Genomic DNA, 19,093 nt, shown 5'->3' on the forward strand with positions numbered 1-19,093 from the left:
CTTCTGTTTCTTAGATATTATCTCGTCTTTTCCGAACCGTTCGTTACATGAAAGAACCGGTAAAAACCGAATCAAGGATGGCAAAGGAAAACCCTCGAGGGTATGATAAGGGGTAAATTGGTCATTTCTCGAAGACATCCTGGTGCCATGTGCCAAAAAGTAACGGTCACTTTATCGTGTCTGTGCATTTCTAGAAATGGAGAGGCATTTTGGTAAAATGGCAAAATAGTTAAAATTAAAATAAAAAAAAGAAAGGAAAAGAAGCGAATGCTTCCTTTTTCTCTGCTGAAAGTTTTGCATATAAATACGAAGAACGTCTCAGAAAATCTCTCTCTCTCTCTCTCTCTCAGGATTAGGTCACCGATCGATCTCTTGACTCCTTACGATTGCATTTCTTGGTTCGATAGAGTATATTTCTCACTGATCTGCGAAGTTTTAGCTCGGATTCTAGTAATTTCGGTGCGTGAATTTGTAGGTACTTCTGGAGGAAGGAATTCGTGAGAATTTCGCTTGCTTTACTATTATTTTAGCACACTGTTTGTATTTTTTTTATTGAATTTGTGCTTTTCATTTCGAGTGAACAACGCGTGTGCTGAGAATGTAGTCTATTTTGTTTATTTTCCATGTTTTTGAGATTAAATTGGTGAAAGTCATGTTTTTTCTACTATTTAATTGGGTTCTTGTTACATTTTTATTGTTATGTAGTGGAAATTAAGGTTTTTGGTTTATTATTTGTTCGTTTTTTATGAGCTTGAGGTTAGATTTCGAGTGGAGAGGTCGCAGTTAGAATATACAGTTTGTTGCCTTTTCTCGCGGTTAATCTTGGGAGTTTCTTTTTTTTTTTAATTTTCGTCTGAATTTCTTTGTTCATTTTCTTGTTTTACTGAAGAGATTTAAGGTTTTACTGATCTTGATGTTTTTTTGGTTGAAATTTTCGTTTTTTTTTGTGTTAATTGTGTTGGCATTGTAGGTTCTGAGACTTCGAAGATTTTGAAATCTGAGTTTTTCCTTGTTCAATTAGAAGTGTTTACTCTCTTTGTAACCTTGTTGATTGTTCTATTATATTTTGTTATTATAAAAAACATTTTTTTTTGTACGGTACGGCGATCCCTTTCAAGTTTAGGTTTCAAGAATTAGATGTTTAGAATTTTAAGCTATGCAATATATTGCTGACTGAGTCCCCTAACATACACTCAAAAGATGTAGGGAGCGTTACTGCCCTATATACATCACCCTGTGTGGGAAAATCTGATACCCGTGCGATTTTGTTTCTGGCTTCAAATGAAGTTGTTTTAATTCATGTTCGTCAAAGTTTTTATAACTGAAATGACCATAATGAGTTTTACTCATAGGTTGAAGATAGAAGTGCTTGTTTTTTTCTATTTTTCTCTTATTAGTTTGCATTTATCAATCTTCTGTTGCATTAGTTTCTAAGGGATTTTGGGTGAGCTTGCAATTCTTGCCTTTGAATAGCATATAATATCCCTGCATCTTAATAGTTCTTCATAATCTTAGACTTGGAAACCAAAATTGTGAAACCGTCTTGGTATAACACGTCCAGTCATATTTAGTTGGTTTCAAACCTATAGTAAATTGGTTTCTGATCCTAACCTGTTTTGTAGTTTTGCAAATTGTTGGGATGTATGGAGTCTATGGACTAATTTGAATCTTTTTATTTATTTTTTTGTTTTAAGTTTAATTGCGGCAGTGAAAAGTAGTAGCTGATGAACTATTTTCTTCTTTTTAGTGTCAGACTTACGCAGGTAAAACACGAGTGTACATTTAGCAAGTTGCCCTCTGTTGAAGATTGGAAAAGTTTAAGGAAATATGTCGGTCGAACTAGTTAATTTGGCAACTAGTGAGAAGTTGAAAGAACCTGATTGGGCTAAAAACATTGATATTTGTGAAGTAGCAAGTCATAATCCAGAGTATGTTCTCTTTGCTTCTACTAAAATGTTTCCACTACTGTGTTTCTTGTTGTTTTTCCTTTTCCCATATCTTCTCTTTCCATCTTTCTTTAGAGAAATGTCTCTCTTTTTTTTTCCGATAATTTTTCCTACAAAAGTCTGAGAAAACAAATAATAAAGTTCGATGCAAAGAAATTCTTGTCACTGTACTTCCTATGGTTAGCTTGACCTTGTCCTCAAGTTTCTCAGTAATTGCTGCATTTTGCTCAGGATAAATGTGGAAGAACAACTAGCTAGGGGTGTCCATTGGGCCGGGTTCTTGATGGGCTTTCGGGTATGCGGCCCGAATTGGGTTGGGCTTGGGTTGCAATTTGCAGCTTCAGCCTGAATAATGTAGGGCTGGTCCCTTGTGTTTAATACACTGGGCCTGATCCGTTAACTAGGTCATGCCTAAACGGCCCGGCCCGAGTCCAAGTATGACTGAGTCAGGCCGGGCTTGGACCAAGACATGGGTCGGGCCTGTCAGGCCCTAATCAAGCCGGCCTGATGGCCACCCCTACAATTAGCATGATTAACACACATTTTTATTTTATCTATTGGACCTTCATACTCTATAATTTATTCTTTCATGAAATTTTGTCCCCACTATGGTTGTAAATATTTTGAATTTGTTAAGGTGATCTAGAACATTTGGGGAATAGTTTTTTTTTTTGTGATGAGTATATGCATGAACTCTCAATCAAATTGCTTGAATAACTTTAGTTCTATAGATTTAAGTACCATTCTTGACGAGAAATGGTCATCATAAACTTGAAAAATGACTTTGATGCCTCAAAGCAACACTATGGAAAAAGAGATTGCAATGAAGGATGAACTAGGGATAGCACAGAATATTGAAAGTAATAAAATATTTTTCCTGAGTGGTTGGGTTGATGAAAGATAATTTTCTAATTGGAAATATGTTTTTGGTTTTCTTACTAATGATGCTGTACAATGATCTGTTTATTAGGGTCACTGGGATCATTCATTTTTTCTATATTTGTCCTTCATTGGTATTTTTATGGTTAGTTGATTATTGCTCCTCCTACTTGTGTGCTATGATGATGCTTGATCGCTAACTATGAAAGACTGAGAAGTCTTCCTTTGGTTAAAATAGTGCAACTCTACTAGTCCACCTATTGTACTTGAGACTACTAGCAAATCCATGTCTAACTTCTATCAAACCCAGGACACTCTTGACATCAGCGTTATGTTGAGGACGTCTATGTTGCAAACTTTATAGCAGTCACAAATATTGATTTGCGATCATATCAGCAAGGGATTTTATTGATGTCTTTTTTCTTGGGAAAATCTTGGATGCTTTAAGAGGAGGTGGAAATTCGAAAAAATACTAAAAAGTTAGAAAAAAGGAAATTTTTGCTCTTTCCTTCATGTTTCTTCCTTCTTTCTTCCCTTGCCTATCTCTCTTTCTTTCTTCCCTTCTTGTTCTCCTTTTCTTCCTTTTTTCCCTTTCCTGCTTTCAATCCCTCCTTCATTTTCTCTTCCATTTATTTCCTTCTTCTTTTCTCTTTCCTTCATTTTCCCTTCATTTTTATTCTTTTCTTCTTCTTTTCCTCTTTCCTTTGTTGATCTTTCTTTTCCTAACTATTTAATGAGGATCACAATGCCCATGGTTTGAGAAGACTCGAAATCAAATATTCAAGGTTACTTCATTAGTTTTTTCTTCCACACACACACACCTCCTCCAAGTCTGTCACAATAGTTAGCTAATGGGGAACATTTTTGATAAGCTGTCTCTTGGTTAGTAAAGAATGATGCATAATTTTTTAAATTGGATCCTTTTTTTCTAAAAGAAATTGACATAAAAGAAATCTAAAAACTTGAGAATTTTTAGAAATGTCTTCTTTCGATTTTATGGAAAGAAATTTTGTTGGTTGTATGCTTTTGTGGAAAGTTTCCTATTGGGAAGCCTTTCTGATAGACTAAGATTTTCTGGAAAAACCCTCTACAAACTTGTTGTTGTAATGAAATATGCGGAAAAGCAAAGAGTGCATTAAGCACTTACAACATCCACTAATGAACAAACAAAAGGGCTAACACCCAAACCCACAAGAGACAACACAACATAAAAATATAAAAGTCTATTATTGAAAAGAGAGTGAGCTCTCATAAGTGAAAAATACAAGAGGGGTTCACCCCTATTTATACACAAAAGAAGGAGAGGGGGGATGGCCAAAAGGCCTTAAAAGGAGAGCCACCTAGGGGCTCCCCATGTAGTCGTTGGGAGCCCCCAACGGTCACAAATGTGACCGTTGGGGGCCCCATCGACTCCATGGTGGGGCCCCTTTGTGTGAGCAAAAAAACATAAAAAAAAATATAAAATACAAAAAACAAAAAGGAAAATAAAAGAAGGAAAACAAGTACCCCTATCGGGTACTTGTGAAATGACTAAAATATATATATATATATATATATATATATAAATTACATGTATTTTAACACCCTCCCTCAAGCTTTACGGGGATATAACCGAAAGCTTGTTAAGGAGAAACAAAAAACGAGGAGCAGCAAGGGCCTTAGTGAAGAAGTCCACCAACTGGTACTCAGATGTGACGTAAGGTAGTGCTATGGTTCCTCTTAGGTATTCATCACATACGTAATGGCAGTCCATCTCAATATGCTTAGTACGCTCATGGAAGGTGTGATTGCTTGCAATATAGATCGCGCTTTTGTTGTCACAACACATCTTCGAAGGAGTAGAGATGACAATGCCCATATCACTGAGGAGACTTCTTAGCCACACAAGTTCCATGGTTGTAGAAGCCATAGCACGATATTCCGCTTCCGTTGAGGACAAGGATACCTTGTGTTGCTTCTTGTATCTCCAAGAAATCATAGAGTCACCTAAGAAAACACAAAATCCCGTAGTTGAGACTCGGTCATTGGGTTTTTCTCCCCAATCTGCATTAGTATAAGCAATTAAATCAAGTGACGAGGCAGAGGAAAGAAAAACTCCCTTAGTTATGGTGTTTTTGATATATCTGACGATCCTTAAGACTGCACTCATGTGCACGGTTGTAGGTGCATGTTGAAACTGACTGACAGAGTGGACAACATGAGCTATGTCTGGCCGAGTAATGGATAAGTAGGTTAGAGACCCAACAAGTTGCCGGTAGGGAGTAGGATCCTCGAGAGGTGTTTCATCTTCCAACCTTAATTTTGCATTGATGACTTCTGGGGTTTCTGTTTTCTTATCATCGGAGATACCAGATTTGGAACATATGTCGGCAGCAAGTTTCATCTGAGAGAGAATGTACCCTCGAGGAGAGTACGCCACTTCAATCCCTAAGAAATATCTTAAGAAACCAAGGTTAGACATGTCAAAATTTTCTTTCAAAACTTTCTTAATATCATTAATGCCTTGCTCATCACTTCCTGTGATGATCATATCATCAACATAAAGTAGTAAAATAACTACTGAAGACCCTGCACTTTTCACAAACAAAGCAGTGTCAGTATAACATGAACGAAAATTCAAACTTAACATTACATTACTAAATCTATCATGCCAAGCCTTTGGGGCTTGTTTTAAACCATATAATGCCTTCTTAAGTTTGAGAATTTTATCTTTACCAATACACACTCCTGGTGGCGGATCCATATAAACTTCTTCAGTTAATTTGCCATTTAAGAAAGCATTCTTGACATCTAGTTGATAGATAGGCCATTTTTTAACAGATGCTATGGCGATAAGAGTCCTAACACTAGTCATTCTAGCAACAAGTGCGAAGGTTTCTTCATAATCTATACCATATTCTTGAGCATATCCTTTAGCTACTAACCGTGCTTTATAACGTTCTAATGAACCATCACTCTTAGTTTTAATTTTGAAGACCCATCTACATCCAATTGATTTCTTTCCAATGGGTAACGAAGTTATTTCCCAAGTTTTTGCCTTTTCAAGGGCACTAAGCTCTAAGTTCATGGCTTCAACTCATTGGGGAATGTTTTTGGCCTCATTATAGTGTGAAGGTTCATGAAATGAGTGCAATGCAATTAGACACGCTCTATATCTTGGAGTTAGGGACTCATAGGAAACAAACCTATTAGGAGGATTGGAAATCCGACTGGATCTCCTTAAAGAGGTTTCTTCTATGTTGGATCCTTGAGAGTATTTTTCTAAGGCGCTTATTTGAGTTTGTTGACCACGCCTAACATAGGTTTGGATTGGTCTATCACTTTCATCTATAACATTGTCAAGAGGAATATCCTCTAGGTCATTCAAAGACTCATTAGAGATTTCCTCTTCTTGAGGAGTCTCATCTTCTTGAGATAGAAGATCAAATAAAAAAACATATTCACTTTCGTCAATATCTTTAGTTTTCACAAAACCATTTTCATTTTCCAAAAAGGTTACATCTTTGGATACATAGAGTTTGTTATTTTTCAAGTCAAAACATCTAAAACCCTTTTGATTTTCTCCATATCCCAAGAAAACACATTCAATAGCTTTAGGAGATAGTTTGTCCCGTTTATGTGTAAGGACAAAACATTTGCATCCAAAAATTCTTAATCTATTGAAATCGGGTGTTCTTTCAAATAGTTTTTCATATGGAGATGTATTTTGTAAAGATGAAGATATTATTCTATTTATTAAGTAAGTTGAGGTTAAGGCCGCTTCGGCCCAAAAACTCTTTGGAATTTCTTTGGAAATAAGGAGTGTCCTAGTGGTTTCCATGATGTGTCTATGCTTTCTTTCAGCCAAGCCGTTTTGTTGGGGAGTCCTAGGACACGATCTTTGATGACAAATTCCATTTACTTCTAAATAGTTTTGAAATTCATTTGATAAATATTCTACACCCGAATCGGATCTAAGAGTAGAGATATTACTTGAAAATTGATTTTTAACTATCATATGAATTTTTTTGAAGAAGTCAAAGACTTCGGATTTTAAATTGAGAAAGTAGACCCATACATACCTAGTGTAGTCATCAATGAAAGTAACGTAATAGGAGTACCCTCCTTTGGACATGACCGGGGAATGACCCCAAACGTCCAAATGGACTAACTCAAAAGGTCTTTTGGACACAAAAGTTCGGTTTGGAAAAGGAGTAAATTTCATTTTGCCAAAAATACAATTCTTGCAAACAAAATGTTTCTCATTACAAAATTTCTTTCCAAATAGAAAGGAGTATCCAAGTCTTTGATGCCAAATTTCAATATTTTTATCTTGGACATAGTTACAAAAAGAGTTAGTGGGGAGTTTCAAGTTGCTCATGTAATAGAGATCTCCCCTCCTATGGCCTTGCCCAATCTGCTTCCCGGACCAGAGATCCTGTATAGAGCAATCCTTAGTTGAGAAGGAGATTTCACATCCATGAACACATATTTGAGCAACAGAGAGAAGATTTAAATTAAGTTGAGGTACAACTCTCACGTTTGGCACAAAGAAATCTTTTGAAAAGTTTAAAGTTCCAAAACTTTTTACTTGTAAAGATGTACCATCGGCAGTTGAAACATAGGAGTTTTTATAATTATTACATAAATCGGAAAGCTCATTTTCAAGTGGGGTCATATGAAAGGAAGCTCCAGAGTCAAGGATCCAAGAAGACATACCTGGAGGAGAGGAAGAAGCTATGACGGCACCCGAGGTTGATGGTATCTTGAGTAGAGTTTGTAGTGCTTCCGATAGTTGAGCAAGAGAAAAAGATTCCTTCCCTTTTGTGGTTTCCTCTTTCTTTTGAGTAGCTTCTTCAACGGAAGCAACCTTATTTTTAGGTGCTTCATTCAACTTAGGGCAATTAGGTCTTATATGACCCGACTCTTGACAATGATGGCAAATGGCTTTTTTATAGTTGCCATTAAAATTATTTTGCCTTCCAAAATGAGGAGGTTTGTAAGCTTTCACATGGTTGCCGGGTTTTGATACGGCCAAGACATCATCTCCTCCTTTAATCATGCCAAGATGAGTTTCTTCTTGGCATATTTCGGCTATGGCATCTTCCAAGGGAAGAGGCTTAGATCTATGTAGGAGGGAAGATCTAACTTGTTCATATTCGGGCCTAAGCCCATGTAAAAATTGGAAAAAGTGCTCTTTTTCCATTTGTTCTCTCCTTAATTCCACATCTACACTAGAAATCCATTTAGGTTCTAGTAAAGATAGTTCATCCCATAGGGGACCAAGAGTGCTAAAGTAATCCCTTACACTTATTTCTCCTTGCTTGATAGTCCGGATTTTTTCTTGAAGAAAGAATTGACGAGCAAGATCTTTTTGACTAAACATACCTTTCATAAAGAACCATGCTTCATTCGCCATCCGAAACTTGGCAATGTTGGCGCAAATCTTGAGCTCCACATTGTTCATGAACCAAGCAAGAATCTTGGCATGCTTGCTTTCCCAATCTTCCACTTTAGATTGGTGATCTTCAATGGCCTTCATGCGGGCAATTCCTTCAAGAGCTTTTTCTTGATCACCATCCATCTTAGTTGGAGTTGTGGTTCCGGAATGGTGCCCATAACGTATCCCCAAAGTTTTTTACCTTTGAGGTTGTTCTCCATGGCGGCGGTCCACATCATGTAGCCATTGAGCTTGAAGGAGAGATCAATCTTTTGTTCTCCTTCCATTTCAAACACTCACTAAGAGGGTAAATGTGTGAAAGTATCTTCAACAAGATACTAATATCAAGACCTTAATATTCTTGATATTGAACCCACCACGAAAGCACAATAAGAACACTTTAGAACACTTGTGCACAAAAAGCACAACTCACAAATAACTCACAAATGCACAAAGGCATAAAATAATGGAATCAATTTATTGAGAACTTGGGCTTTGACTCAAAGCCATGAGAAAATACAAAGGGGAGAACCCCTATTTATAACACCACTAAAGGGGCCTTGGAGGGGCTCCACCCATAGTCGTTGGAGAGGGCCCAACGACTATGTTGGTGGGCCCCCCAAGGTACCTTTTAGGTACTTATACAAAACGAAAATAAAAAAGAACAAAAAGAAAGAATAAAAATAAAAATAATTTACAATCACATCCGAAAAGTGAATGTGCGCAAAAATGGGAAAAGACTAAACTACCCTTATGACAAAACAAATATAAATATATATTTTATATATATATTTGAGTAGATACATATACATATATATTAATATATGTATATGTATTACCATATATATATAAAATATATATATTACATTATATGATTATGTACATAATTTAACACCCCCCCTCAAACTTAGGGCAGGATGACCGAGAGTTTGCTAAGAAGGAAGTTGAAGCGCGGAGCACACAAGGCTTTAGTGAAGAAGTCCGCCAACTGATACTCAGACGTGACATATGGAAGGTCAATAATTCCTTGGAGATACGCCTCCCGAACATAGTGACAGTCCATCTCGATATGTTTGGTCTGCTCATGAAAAGTGTGATTTTTAGCAATATAAATCGCACTTTTGTTGTCACAGCAAAGCTTGGTAGGCCCTTCAATTTTGATTCTCATATCTCCCAGCAACTGATGAATCCAAACAATTTCCATGGTAGTAGTCGCCATGGCACGATATTTAGCTTCAGTTGATGATAGAGATACCTTTTGCTGCTTCTTGCATTTCCATGAGATCAATGAGTCTCCTAAGAATACACAAAAACCAGTGGTGGAGTGACGGTTATTTGGGTCACCTCCCCAATCAGAGTCAGTATATGCAATTAATTTTAACTCAGAACAGGAAGACAGAAAAACTCCCTTATTAATAGTGTGCTTTAGGTATCTCACGACACGCAAGATAGCACCCATGTGAACAGAAGTTGGTGCATGCTGAAATTGACTTGCCGTATGCACCGCATGTGAGATATCTGGTCTGGTGATACTTAGATACATCAACGAGCCTACTAGTTGCCTGTAGGGAGTAGGATCGGAGAGAGGAACACCATCATCAATCTTCATTTTTGCTCCTACTATAGCAGGAGTTTCACAAACTTTATCATCTGTAATACCTGACCTGTCAATAATCTCAGATGCAAGCTTAGTTTGAGACAAAAAATACCCTCTATGAGAGTATGCAACCTCAATACCCAAAAAATAAGTTAAGAAACCCAAATCAGACATTTCAAACTTATCCTTTAATATGGACTTTATGCTTTTAATCCCTTTAGAATCACTCCCAGTAATAAGCATGTCATCCACATATAACAACAGAATAACAATCCCTGCATTAGACTTTCTAACAAACAAAGCAGTATCAGTAAAGCATGATAAAAAACCATTATCTAACATCACAGAGTTAAACCTATCATACCAAGCTTTGGGAGCTTGTTTTAAACCATATAGTGCTTTCCGAAAACGAAGCACTTTCCCTTTAGGATACGCCATTCCAGGAGGAGCATCCATATATACTTCTTCGTTTAGATCTCCGTTTAAAAACGCATTCTTAACATCCATCTGATAGATGTTCCATTTGTTTATTGAAGCAACAGTTATAAGACATCGGACGGTGACCATCCGAGCAACGGGGGCAAGTCTCCTCACAATCAATCCCATATTTTTGACCATACCCTTTTGCAACTAAGCGGGCCTTATATCTCTCAAGAGACCCATCACTCTTAGTTTTGACTTTAAACACCCATCTACACCCTATTGCTTTCTTATTTTTAGGGAGGTCTTGAAACTCCCAGGTTTTTGCTTTCTTTAGGGCTTCAAGTTCATTGTTCATAGCAACTATCCATTCAGGGTATTTCCGTGCTTCCTCAAAATCCCTAGGTTCTATGTACGAGTGAATGTCGCTTAGACAGGCTCTATATTTTGGTGAAAAGGACTCAAATGAGATGAACCTAGAAGGGGGTTTTCTTGATCTTTCGGTCCTACGAAGATTTCCTTCACTTGAAGGGGTAGACTCACTATCATATCTTTCGAGGGCACTTCTAAAAGTACTCCTATCTCTATGAGAGTAGGTTATAGGATCTCTATGTGGTTCTTCATTAATGGGTTGATCAGTATGAGTCTCAACATTTTGATTTGTTTCATCATCGCAAGTATCATCATCTTCAGTTAATAGATCAAACAGAAAGGAGTAATCTATATTCTCATCATTAGTTTCAAGTTTTTCGAAACCACTAACATTTTCCAAGAAGCTTACATTTCTGGAAACATAAAGTTTATCACTCTTAACATCATAACAGCGAAAACCTTTATGAGTTTCAGAGTAACCAAGAAAGGCACAAGGAATGGCCTTAGGAGAGAGTTTGTCATTTTTATCAGTAAGGACAAAACATTTACATCCAAAAACCCTTAACCTGCTATAATCAGGTTCTTTTTCGTATAATTTTTCAAACGGGGAAATCTTGTTCAAGTTTTTAGATGGAAGCCTATTTATGAGATAGACAGAGGTAAGAGCGGCCTCCGCCCAGAGTTTTTTCGGTATATTTTGAGAAATGAGCAAAGTTCGTGTGGTTTCAATAATATGCCTATGTTTCCGTTCAGCCAACCCATTTTGTTGGGGGGTTTTGGGGCAAGACTTTTGATGAAGAATTCTATAGTTTTCAAGATAGCTTTTTAAATTCATTGGAAAGGTATTCGCCACCCGAATCGGTTCTAAAAATTTTCAAATTTCCATTGAATTGATTTAAAACCATCATATGAAATGTTTTAAAAGTTGAGAAGACTTCATATTTATGTTTAAGAAAATATATCCAACTAAACCTAGTGAAATCATCCACAAAGATAACATAGTACGAAAAGCCTCCCTTGGATATCACCGGAGCTGGACCCCATACATCGGAGTGAACGATTTCAAAAGGTTTTGTTGTAAACATGGATCTTTGAGGAAAAGGAAGTCTTCTCATTTTTCCAAGAATACATTCATTACAAACAAAATTTTCATTACAAAGATGCTTAATAAAAGGCAAATAAGAGATTTTAACAATATTGGGATGACCCAATCTCTTATGCCATACATGAATATCTTTGTTTTGAGCAACATTACAAAATTGATTCTTGGGAATTTTAAGAAAATCAACATAGTAGAGGTCTCCTCTCCTAGAGCCTTCCCCAATCAATTTCCCGGACTGGCGATCCTGTATCCAACATTTATTAGAAGAGAACTTTATATCGCAACCATAGTCCGAGAGTTGAGAAACGGAAAGTAAATTTAAGTTTAGTTTAGGAATAAGACGAATTTTTGGGATAAAAAAATCTTGTTTTTCAAAATTGCCCATTCCTTTAATTTCAAGAGGGGTTCCATCCGCGGTTGAGACAAAAGATGGAAGACGATTTTCAGAATAATTAGAAAGAAAACAATGACTTGGAGTCATATGAAACGAAGCACTAGAATCAAGTAGCCAAGATGTCTTACCAAGAGAGGAAGAAGATGACATGGCGGCTCCAGAAGTGCCTCCTTTGAGAAGAGGTTGAAGAGCATCCATAATTTGATGAAGCGAAAGAGGTTCATTTGATGTTGAAGGCCGTTCCTCCGATTGGGATGCTAAAGCCGCGGCGAGGAATTTCTTCCATTTAGGACAATTGGGTTTGATATGTCCCGGTTCTTTACAAAAATGGCAAGTTAATTTGCTATAATCTCTCTTGCCATATCGATCATTTTGCCCTTGATTTTTGAAATGGGGCGGTTTGTGTTAAATATGTATATGTAAATGAATATATTTCTGTACTGTATTGTACCACTTGTACAGCATACTGTACTGTATTGTACTACTGTACTGTATTGTACTGTATTATACAGCATACTGTACTGTATTGTATTATTGTACTGTATTGTACTGTATTGTACTGTATTGTACCACTCGTACAACATATAAATATCAATAGAAAGGGGAGAAGACATCATTGCCGCCCAACATTTTTTTTCTCTCTTCCCTCTTACCTCTCTCTCTATCTCTTGCTACGATAGTAAGGTGACTCCCACATCTGATTTCTCACATGGTATCAGAGCAAAGGGCGTGGTAATCACGATCATCTGGAAGGCCCCTAAGGACCTTGACGTGCGTTTTTGGCGTTCTCAAGGAAAGTGTTTTTTTTTTTTTCTCATCTTTTCTCTGTTGTTTCTCCGTTGAATCACTATATTTCGACGTCGTTTCTTCATTTCCTCATATCGTGCATCTTTTCCTTCTTACATATTCTGTTATCCCCAATTTTATCAACCCTAATTTCTGTTTTCCCCAAATTTGGGAACCCTCATTTCTCAAAAGTGCCTCTTTTCTCAAACTTCTTGTGATTTCTTATCTATTTCTTGCAATATAGTTGATAAATCGTACATTTTGCACGATTAACTAAAAAAAAAATCGTGATTTCCAAAACTCAAAAATTTCTGTCCGTACGGTTCTGTCCGTACAACCTACGAATTTCTATCGTGCTGTTTGATTCATCTTTGATCTTCTTCCTTATGGATTCTAAAATCAGCCCCAGATTTCTTTCTCAACTTGTTTCTCACAAATTAACTCATGATAACTACTTACTTTGGAAACGCCAAATTCTGCCGTTTATCCGAAGTCATGGTCTTTCCGGGCATCTGGATGGGGGATCACCCGCCCCACCTATGACTATTACGCAAGAGGTAACTGGTAATGATGGGAAGGTGAGTTGCATTGCTATTCCAAATCCTGCGTATGATGTTTGGTTTCAGAAGGACCAATCTGTGGTTGCCTATTTGACTGCCACGTTATCTGATCGTATATTACAAACTATCTCTGACCATTTTACTGCTGCAGAACTATGGAGACATCTTGCTCACTCTTATTCACAGGTTTCTAAATCACGTGCACTTCAACTGAAATGGCAGTTCCAATCTATGCGAAAGGGAACTAAGACCATTACTGAATTTCTAGGGGATATCAAAATTATCATTGATCAGTTGGCCGCTATTGGATATCCTGTTTCTGACAGAGATGTTGTTCAGCAGGTATTGGGAAGCCTTGGGCCCCAATATCGTATGTTTTGCACTGCATTACAGGTTGCCTCTACACTTCCATGCTTTGAGGATTTACAGGCCAAACTCCTACAGTATGAAGTTAGTTTGACTCAAGATCATCTTATTGATGATCCTCATCCTGTCATGTTTACATCTGGGTCTACCTCATTTCGTCCACCTGCTGCTCATATGGGTCGTGGAGGACTCCTTCCTACTCCTACTGCTCCACCTGCCACTAGAGGTACCCGTGTCCCTACTTGCTTCCATTGCAACAAGCGTGGCCATGTGAAAGCAGATTGTTGGCACAACCCACAGAATCGCAACAAGGCAGGGAGGCCAGGACCAAGAGCTGGACAGATGAATGTTAGACAGTTTCAGGGGCAGCCGCAGGGAAATTTTCGAGCACATCAGGGTACTGATCAGGGACAGAGTGCAGGGTTGCCACATGATGTGCAACAAATTCTGATGACTGCATTTAACAACATGAATTTGCGTCAGAATGATGATGGAGTTTGGTATATTGATTCTGGAGCAGCCGCACATGTTACTTCTGATGCAGTACTGTATTGTACTGTATTGTACAGCATATTGTACTGTATTGTACTATTGTACTGTATTGTACCACTCGTACAACATATAAATATCAATGGAAAGGGGAGAAGACATCATTGTCGCCCAACATTTTTTTTCTCTCTTCCCTCTTACCTCTCTCTCTATCTCTTGCTACGATAGTAAGGTGACTCAGAGGAGTCACCTTACTATCGTAGCAAGAGATAGAGAGAGAGGTAAGAGGGAAGAGAGAAAAAAAATGTTGGGCGACAATGATGTCTTCTCCCCTTTCCATTGATATTTATATGTTGTACGAGTGGTACAATACAGTACAATATGCTGTACAATACAATACAATACAGTACAATAGTACAATACAGTACAGTATGCTGTACAATACAGTACAATACAGTACAGTAGTACAATACAGTACAGTATGCTGTACAAGTGGTACAATACAGTACAGAAATATATTCATTTACATATACATATTTAACAGCCTCCCTCAAGTTGAGGATGATCTTCAATCATGCTCAACTTGCCCTTAAGTAACCAAAATTGATGACTAACCAATCCTTTGGTGAAGATGTCTGCTACTTGGTCTTCTGGTCTGACATACGAAGCCTCAATTTCTTCTGTTTCAATCTTTTGTCTAACAAAATGCTGATCAATCTCAATGTGCTTCGTGCGACAATGATGAATAGGGTTAAAAGAAATATTAATGGCACTTTGATTATCACATAAAAGCAGAGAGGAAGAGATAGGTTCATTCAACTCTTGAAGAAGATGCCGTACCCAAGTGACATCAGTTGTCCCTGCTGCCATTGCCCTGTACTCTGCCTCAGTGTTGGATTTAGCAATGGCCTTTTGTTTCTTACTACTCCAAGTGACAATATTTGGGCCAATAAAAACACAATATCCTGAAACCGACCTACGCTCATCAGGGTCCCCACCCCAATCTGCATCACAATATGTAAGTAAACGGTGTCCTGTAGTGAAGCTTTCATCTTTGTGATAGAGCAATCCATCTCCAATAGTCCCTTTCAGATATCTGAGAATACGCTTAATACATTCCATATGACAATCAGTGGGAGCATGCATAAACTGAGATGCTTGATTTACAGCATAAGCAATGTCAGGTCTTGTAAATGTAAGATATTGCAACATACCAACAATGCGGCGATATAAAGTGGAATCATGATATAATTTGCCTTCTTTTGCACTAAACTTATGATTTAAGACAGATGGGGTGCTGAGAGGTTTACAATTAATCATACCAGTGGTGTGAAGAATGTCAAGAGTATACTTGTGTTGACTTAGAGTGAGTCGATCATCTTGGCTATCGACTTCAACTCCCAAGAAGTATCGCAATGGGCCTAAGTCCTTCATCTTGAATTTGGCCATGAGTAAAGACTTGACCAAGGCAATATGTGCATCATCACTCCCAGTGATAATGATGTCATCAACATATATAAGAACCCAAGTAGTAACATGATCATTCTTATACATAAATAAAGAATGATCAAGTATACTCTTAGAAAAGCCATGCTGCTGAATTTCCATGGAGAAACTCTCAAACCAAGACCGAGATGCCTGTTTTAAACCATAAAGAGACCTTCTCAATTTACAAACCCATGTAGCCGCATCATGTTCACTATATCCAGGAGGTTGCTCCATATACACCTCTTCCTTCAAGTCCCCATGTAGGAACGCATTCTTGACATCCAACTGGCTAAGAGACCAACCATGTTGAAGTGCCAAAGTGAGGATCACACGAATGGTGCCAATTTTGACAACAGGGCTAAAAGTTTCCTCATAATCTTGCCCATATTGTTGTGTGAATCCGCGTGCAACAAGGCGAGCTTTATATCTTTCAATGCTACCATCTGGTTTACGCTTGATCTTGTAAACCCATTTGGAACCAACAACATTTCTATCAACAGGTCGAGGAACAATATCCCATGTATGACATTCATGAAGTGCTGCCATTTCTTCGTTCATAGCTTCAACCCAAGCTCGAGAATGGGCTGCCTGATGAAAAGTAGACGGCTCTTTCTCTTTGGCCACATTGGTTAGAAACAACTGAAAGTCAAGAGAAAATTTGTTGTAACTAACCCAACGATGGATAGGATGCCTTTCACGTGTGGATCGTCGAAGAGGGGGAGCCTCGTGAGATGGAGTTGAAGGGGCTCCTCGACGGGCATAAACCAAACCTGAAAACCGTGAAGGTGCATCCTGGATGATGGAGTTGTCTGCTTCAAACTGAATTGGTTCATCAACAACAGGATCTCTGATAGAGTCATATAGCAAAGTATCACAAAGCCATGGATCATAAGTAGTTTGCTCATATACCTGAGAAGTATCACAAGTGCTGAAATGGTCATCATCAAAAACAACATTTCTAGACACCTTAATCTTACCCAAAATAGGATCATAACATCTATATCCTTTATACCCATCGGCATATCCCAGAAATCTGCACTGAACTGCTCTGTCCTGAAACTTGTTACGTAAAGAATGATCCACATGGACATAACAAATGCATCCGAAAGCATGCAAATCATCATAAGAAGGGTGAGAACCGTGAAGCAAATAATAAGGAGACTGATCTCCTAATAATTCCATAGGCAACCTGTTAATGATATGCACTGCAGTGTGAAAGGCCTCAGTCCAAAGAGAGAAAGAAATATCAATATTGTGCATCATACTTAACGCGGTTTCAACAATATGCCGATGCTTACGTTCTGCTACTCCATTCTGTTGTGGAGTGTAAGGACAAGAGGAGTTACGTGTGATGCCATGGTCCTTTAAATATTCACTAAAATCATGAGATATGTATTCTCCACCACCATCACACTGGAAATAAGTGATATTTGAATTGAAAAGGTTCTGAACAAGAGCATGGAATTGTTTGAAAAGTTTGAACACTTCAGATTTAGATTTCATAAAGTAAATCCAAGTGTAACGAGTGAAAGAGTCAAGAAATAACACATAATAACGAGAGCCAGATAGAGATGAAACAGGAGCTGGGCCCCAAACATCAGAGTGAATAATTTCAAATGGCTTGGAAGCTCTTTTATTGATACTTTGAAAGGGAAGTACATGACTCTTGCAGACATTACAACTAGGACACTTATGATCTAATTTGACTTTGGGAATAAAACCCTGAGAAGACAATTTGTCAAGGAACCCTTGACTACAATGACCTAACCGACGATGCCAAGAAACTGACTTATTACATTGCATAACAGAAGAAGACTGACTCAAATAAGCAGGAAAAGATGGAGACACGGTAGATGACGTCTTCAAAGTCCCGGGGGCTTCTTCGAAGACGTACATGTTTCCGCGTCGTTCACCCTTAGCGAGCATCTTCTTGGTTCGAAGGTCCTTAAGACAAACAGAAGACGGAGTAAATTCCATGGATGAATTTGTTTCATCAACCAATTTAGAAACAGATAAAATGTTTTTCTCAATGGCAGGAGTAAGACATTTTTCAATGGTAGTGTAGATTGTGACAAAGAGAGAGATGCATTTCCAGTATGAGAAATAGGGTGGTGGGAACCATCTCCCGTGACAATAGTGCCAGTGCCAATATAAGGAACCATGTTGGAAAGTTTACCTGCATCAGAAGTAACATGTGCGGCTGCTCCAGAATCAATATACCAAACTCCATCATCATTCTGACGCAAATTCATGTTGTTAAATGCAGTCATCAGAATTTGTTGCACATCATGTGGCAACCCTGCACTCTGTCCCTGATCAGTACCCTGATGTGCTCGAAAATTTCCCTGCGGCTGCCCCTGAAACTGTCTAACATTCATCTGTCCAGCTCTTGGTCCTGGCCTCCCTGCCTTGTTGCGATTCTGTGGGTTGTGCCAACAATCTGCTTTCACATGGCCACGCTTGTTGCAATGGAAGCAAGTAGGGACACGGGTACCTCTAGTGGCAGGTGGAGCAGTAGGAGTAGGAAGGAGTCCTCCACGGCCCATATGAGCAGCAGGTGGACGAAATGAGGTAGACCCAGATGTAAACATGACAGGATGAGGATCATCAATAAGATGATCTTGAGTCAAACTAACTTCATACTGTAGGAGTTTGGCCTGTAAATCCTCAAAGCATGGAAGTGTAGAGGCAACCTGTAATGCAGTGCAAAACATACGATATTGGGGCCCAAGGCTTCCCAATACCTGCTGAACAACATCTCTGTCAGAAACAGGATATCCAATAGCGGCCAACTGATCAATGATAATTTTGATATCCCCTAGAAATTCAGTAATGGTCTTAGTTCCCTTTCGCATAGATTGGAACTGCCATTTCAGTTGAAGTGCACGTGATTTAGAAACCTGTGAATAAGAGTGAGCAAGATGTCTCCATAGTTCTGCAGCAGTAAAATGGTCAGAGATAGTTTGTAATATACGATCAGATAACGTGGCAGTCAAATAGGCAACCACAGATTGGTCCTTCTGAAACCAAACATCATACGCAGGATTTGGAATAGCAATGCAACTCACCTTCCCATCATTACCAGTTACCTCTTGCGTAATAGTCAGGTCTTCAAATTATTACCGGGTCTTGACACGGCATTGACCACTTCATAGTCATTTTGAGAAGGTGTAGCGAGAATGCTTGGGTTATTTTTACTAATCCCCATACGTGTTTTCTCACCACTTAGCTTGGTGATGACATCTTCAATAGATGGGGAGGTAAAAGCCGATAGA

The 19,093-nt window shown here is 38.3% G+C and overlaps 1 protein-coding gene across 5 annotated transcripts in view; it reads left to right on the forward strand.

The window, feature by feature from the left end:
• The first annotated feature begins 335 nt into the window (after nucleotides 1-335).
• The window catches only part of LOC149848350 (TOM1-like protein 5), a 34,613-nt gene continuing 15,855 nt past the window's right edge, over nucleotides 336-19,093 (forward strand). For 2 of the 5 annotated variants that reach the window (XM_089992112.1, XM_089992386.1), the window contains exons 1-2: nucleotides 340-475; nucleotides 1,748-1,928. In XM_089992112.1, the coding sequence (XP_089848238.1) occupies nucleotides 1,828-1,928 (101 nt within the window). In that variant the 5' untranslated portion in view covers nucleotides 340-475; nucleotides 1,748-1,827. Of the gene's footprint in view, nucleotides 476-1,747; nucleotides 1,929-19,093 lie in introns of all 5 variants that reach the window. The other 3 variants (XM_089992191.1, XM_089992251.1, XM_089992304.1) reach the window with 3 other exon arrangements.

The sequence above is a fragment of the Nuphar pumila genome, chromosome 1 (assembly GCF_984573655.1).
Source record: "Nuphar pumila chromosome 1, dmNupPumi1.hap1.1, whole genome shotgun sequence".
NCBI lineage: Eukaryota > Viridiplantae > Streptophyta > Magnoliopsida > Nymphaeales > Nymphaeaceae > Nuphar > Nuphar pumila.